The 6,000-nt window shown below is 42.2% G+C and overlaps 1 protein-coding gene across 1 annotated transcript; it reads right to left on the reverse strand.

Moving 5' to 3' along the window:
- Positions 1 to 2,865: 2,865 nt before the first annotated feature.
- On the reverse strand, positions 2,866 to 4,011 carry LOC115213326. The gene has a single exon (XM_029782262.1). The coding sequence runs from the start codon at positions 4,009 to 4,011 to the stop codon at positions 2,866 to 2,868; it is 1,146 nt and encodes a 381-aa protein (XP_029638122.1).
- Positions 4,012 to 6,000: the final 1,989 nt, after the last annotated feature.

Genomic DNA, 6,000 nt, shown 5'->3' on the forward strand with positions numbered 1-6,000 from the left:
TTCTTAAAATTTAAATCTACATCTTTGTCTGTATATCTACCTTCTCTAAAATGTTACTACTTGATTTGAAAACTTTTGTATTAATGGAAAACCTATTTAATTGGCTGATGAGTGCTCAGCATCTTAAATCTGTTGTAATACTTACAACTTTTAATAAAATGATGTAATGCGAAACAATCGTACTAAATTACCGGAGTCATTCTTGTTGCTTATTTTGATTATAATCACCCCGCAAATTTTTATGGATAACACCATACAAAATTCTGGTGCATTTAAATTAAGTATCATATTCATTCGAATCTAAATTTTTGCTGAACTTATATATATATATATATATATGTAGCTGTCTGACTGGCAGGATGAAGCGGCTGACCTCCCTTGTTCGAAGGTTTGTAATGGACGCAGGTTCGTGTGTCAAATAGCTAGCTTGAGGCGGTGGCCTCTTGGAGCTAATCAGCGACAGCTTTAGTCTTATATTTATAAGACTGGCATATTAGTATGGCGATAACTATTAATTTCCAGTAATGCTGCCGTAATCTCCTTTAGAGAGACTTAATAATTTTAATATTTCTATTATATCATCATCATCATCGTTTAACGTCCGCTTTCCATGCTAGCATGGGTTGGACGGTTCAACTGGGGTCTGGCAAGCCCGAAGGCTGCACCAGGTCAGTCAGATCTGGCAGTGTTTCTACAGCTGGATGCCCTTCCTAACGCCAACCACTCCGAGAGTGTAGTGGGTGATTTTATGTGCCACCGACACAGGTGCCAGACGAGGCTGGCAGACGGTCACGCTCGGATGGTGTTTTTTTATGTGCCACTGACACAGGTGCCAGACGAGGCTGGCAGACGGCCACGCTCGGATGGTGTTTTTTATGTGCCACCGACACAGGTGCCAGACGAGGCTGGCAGACGGCCACGCTCGGATGGTGTTTTCGGGCGTGGCCGTCTGCCAGCCTCGTCTGGCACCTGTGTCGGTGGCACATAAAAAAAAAATGATTAATTTATGGAATGAAGTTCGACAAATCCAATCATATTTGTCAAAAATGGAGGAGATAAGATGTTGAATTCATGCATAAAATTGTATATATAAGTGTTATAATATCCTAACACACACACACACACACACACACACTCACACACACACACACACATATATAATTGTTAGAGGACACCAAATGTTAAGGCCAGGCAAACATCTCAAGTCATATACATTATTATTATAGGAAAAAATTCAAAGTCTTACAGCTGTTTCTGGGATATCCCTGAGTACAGGATATTCTGTCATCAGAGACAAATAGGGAAAATGAGAAGAGGGGATATATTAATGGAATGATGACCTGGAGGAAAGGAGTTAAGGAATAAAGAGATGAAAAGAGAGAAGAAAAAAGAAGCATTAAAGTTCATAGTTCAACTTTCAGATCTTGTAGAAACAAATGCATAAATCCTTAGGTGCAAACCTACGTAGACCCTTGTGGGTTAAAATCCTGATATTGTAAACATCTAGACACAAAATGCGCAAACCTTGGAGCTGTAGTAATCCGTTACAGCACTTACCTAGTGTACCTAATCGTTTAGATCACCTGTGAACTAAAAGCCCCATACTTTGTGTGTGTGTGTGTGTATATATATATATATATACGATGGGCTTCTTTCAGTTTCCTTCTACCAAATCCACAAGGCTTTGATCGGCCCAAGGCTACAGTAGAAGACACTTGTATAAGGTGCCACGCAGTAATAGAAACAAGTCATCTTGTACCAGCTTCAGTGAATTTATTTGGGAATTAAAAGACAGGAATAAAAGCTTTTCTGTGAAGTGGGAGAGTGTAAGCAAGGCTGGTATGTATAAAGTTGGAAACACCTTTTGTTTTCTCTGTACAGAGGAACTTTTCCAAATCTTGTATCTAAGGTGTCGACTCCTGAATGTGAGGGGGGAGACTGATTTTTCATGTGCTCATGCTTGTAAATATGTTTTCAGAAATTACCATTAGATGTAATTTAAAGAATAAATTAGGTGTAATTGTAGGGTTACTGGAACCTTGAATCAAGAGGTATCTCATGATTAATATGCATACAACTGTAACTAAAATGATTAGATTATTCTTAATAGATATCATATTGATATTAAAGTATAAATTAAATGGTTAATATGAATATAAGGTTTTATGTACAGATAACACTGGTATATATTATATATAGTTTACTAAAACTTTAATTTAGGCACATAACTTGAGAATATATGATTAATAGCTTATGAAAGGTTAATTAATTTAAGTTAGAGATACAATGTATTCATTTAATATTGGTTTTAACTTGATTAATTTCATAATTTATATGGTGTATGCGGGAGATTTGAAGTAAGACACCTACCTTATCTTCGTCAAAGCAGACCTCTCCGGTGGTAATACACCCTTCCACGTGCCTGACCCAAACACTAAAAATAGCAACTGCTTTTCCCTTACCTTGTCGAAGCACTCACACATCCGATCGAAAATGCCCAATTGTCCCCTGCCTGTGCGTATGTCACTCTTGCGTCCTTCCTCTTCTGGTCAGCTCCCAAGTTCTGGTCAGCTCCCCAGCTGCTGACATCATCCCACATGCCACCCTAATCTTAAAGATCACATTCTCTCTACTCCATGTCGAAGTCCACCATCCAACCGGGAGGGCATCTTGCGCGTCAAGATCTTCTCAGGCTAGGCACCTCGTTCTCCTCCTCTCCACTATCGTCATCCAACAAAGTGACAATCCTGTGAAGGTCCAAGACGTGTCATGGCATTCCATCCACGGAGATGTTGTTTCTGGAATTGACCGCTGCACTGTTCCTCTGCTTTATTGAGACATACAGCGCACCTTCCTCCCTTATTTTCAACAGGCGGGTCCCTTCTCTTCCTTGTGACACTCCGATGCTTTACTTTGATGCCTCCATTCATATTTAAATAGCGCTCTGTGTGGCACAGATTCTTCAGCTTGTTCGGATCGGGGAGACACATTGTACCAGAAAACTGCTTCCAGCAGCAAAATGTGCCCTCTTTCCGCTATGGCCTTGACTGTCTGATGGTGCCTCTCTACGATTCCATTACCGCTTGGCCTATACACTGCTCTAAACAAGCGACACACTTTCCACCAGTCGTGCATATCCCTCAACACTTCCGAATGAAAAGCTGCCTCATTGTCCATTAGCAGTTCTTCCATGAGACCCTTCTCTAAAAATATCCCATTCAAAATCTGCGCAATCTCGTTAGCAATGCCCATCCTCAACTCCCTCCAAATGGCCAGCAGGCCCGGCCTGCAGTCGACCATGGAGAGATACACTCCCTGACGGTAGTGCCTCACATCCACAGCTACTCTCTTCCAGTTGTGCTCCACCAAAAGGTTTCCTTGCTCATGCCCACACGGAGCAGGGTCAATGGACTGACACCTGTCGCAGCTCCCGACCACTTTCCGGATGCTTCTCCTAGTGACGTCAGCATCAATCATCTTCATGAGATACAGGGTCCTGTCCACACCCAAGTGATGCATAGCATGCAGTCTCTTCAGTTCAAAGTCATCCAACCAACATGCCAGAGCTATCCCTTTCTTTGCCTCCTCCGGCTCCCCCAACCATGCCCTTTTCTCCCTGGTCTGTGCATCTGCCCTGTTTCTCTCTGAAGGTACGAAAACCACGTTCAGCTTCAGTCTGAACTTGGCAATCAATTCTCCTAGAACTCCTAGACAGTGTTTCATCAATATCTCCATGGTACCTTTCGTTCGAACTCTCCTCTCACTGTTGATCACTGATCCTACCCTGCCAAGCACAGTGACTGAATCCGTCTTTATTTCAATTGAGCACAGCCCCCATTTCAGGGCCAAGTTCACCCCCTTCAGCACTGCGTCTAATTCGGTGACATTAATATGGTTAAAGTCGTCTGCTTTCCGAAGCCAGGCTGCGTCCTCTACCTCGGTGCCTTCAATCTCCAACACAACCCCTATCGCTATACTGCTATCATCACACCAGATGGTCCTGCATTCCATCTTGGGCACATACCACTTCCCCTTGACCAGGTCTTCTGCTCTCGTCCTCTCTGGGATTTCCCGCATCATCGCCACCATCACTTCTCTCAACTTGTCACCCCAACTCCCCGCCTCCACTCGTCTCTTGGTGTAACTGCATGCTGTGCACAGCCATACAGTGATCGGGTAGTGACCGACCAACTTCCCACACACCGAGAACAGCTCTCTCTTGCTGGAACTCAGCTCTGGGATTTTATTTCCTCTCCAGAACACCAACTCACCTGATCTATCTCTTCGCAGCTTCCCCTTCCATCGACTCCGGTGGCTTCGCAATCAGTCCGAACTCCAGATGTCTCACTACCTCGTTGGCTGGCACTACAGTTTCGTCCACCAAAATGTCATCTATGTAGGAACTGGTGGCCTTTCTTATCTTGTCCTCTTTCCCTAGGATGGACTTAAGCACCACCGCCATGATCTTCGGAGCAGAATTCAGTCCGAAACCCAGCCTAGTTAAACAATATTTCAGGCCCTTATACTGCACCAGCTGATATTGCCACAGTTTGTCGCTCACATGGAGCTGCAAGTATGCCGATTTCAAGTCGATAATCGTCGCTGCCTTGGTTGACTGTCTCCACACACGTAACGTCTCGCCACAAACGTCTGTCACTTCGCCACCTGTGTGGCATGATATATGCTCATTTATCTCTCTCAAGTCCAGCACTGGTCTGACTTTTCCCTTTGTCGGCTGCACCACTGCCATCAGAGGTAGCACTCCGCCCACTACCTTCTCTTCCCACAGGACAAGGATTCCTTCCTCGATCCACCTTGTCTTCGAACTCAACCCTGGCGTGACCTTTCAGGGTACGCTGGTAGCAGCTCACCCTGTTCTTCAGCATCGGGGGCTCATCTTTCCATCGCCATTCTATCGTCTACCACTGACCATCGAACGCCACCTGAAAATCCTTGTCCTCAATGGTGTAAGTGGCGCAGTCCCTCGCAGGGCTCTGCTCTCTCTGGCGATCCTGACTCACAGCACGATTTTATCTCTGCTTTGTGATACTTTATAACATGAAAAGAATACCTAGAGGTTAATTGGCAATTTCTTATTTAAATACAAAAATACTAATTTGGTTAGAATTGTTCTTAAGACCTGCAAACAAATTACTCAAACAAGAACAGCAAATGAATTGATTAATTTTGCATAAAAACATAATAGATTTCTAAAAATAAAGACTAAAGATTATACTGATCTTCTACTTTGAGACTTTGAGACCTAAATAAGTAGGAAATAACTGACCCACTTTCTTGAGTGGTTTAAGCCATAAATTTGGTTTTATTTACTCTTTCAGAGAGCTTTATTTATTGCCAAGATGTAATATGATGTATGTGTATTTATTGTCAAACTTAAGCTGAATAAAAGAAACTTTGATGCTATTTACAGATTGTATAACAATTGAGCAAAAGTACTGCAGAGTAAACCCTCAGTCTCCAAGCCTGTAATGCAGGTTCAATTTTTAGTTGAAGCTGAGCCATTTTATTTTACTGAGTTGTACTTTCAATTTCCAAGGGAATTCAGTAACCTGGAGACAATAAGCCTGTAAAGTCCCAGCCACTTATTTGTGTTCATAGAATGTTTTCATTTTTGAGAATAGATATTTGACTCTGTAGATATATTGAAATAAACTCTGGCCAATGCAACATAAACATTAGGCACCACTGTTTTGCTGACATGTCTGGGACTTGTTTTGGACTAAATGGGACATAGAAAAGAGGATGCCAATATGGTAATTGTTATAAGCTACAAGTTTGCAGACAGGTTATGCATAGTTTTTTTCATTATTTTTTGCAAATGAAGATCTAATGAGACCAAAAACCAGAGCAACCCAAATTTCCTTCAACCTACAGAGATAAAACATAGCTGTATATCTGTCTGTCTGTGTATCTATCTATCTATCTATCTATCTATCTATCTATCTATCTATCTATCTATCTATCTATCTATCTATCTAT

The sequence above is a fragment of the Octopus sinensis genome, linkage group LG6, assembly GCF_006345805.1.
Source record: "Octopus sinensis linkage group LG6, ASM634580v1, whole genome shotgun sequence".
NCBI classification, from domain to species: domain Eukaryota; kingdom Metazoa; phylum Mollusca; class Cephalopoda; order Octopoda; family Octopodidae; genus Octopus; species Octopus sinensis.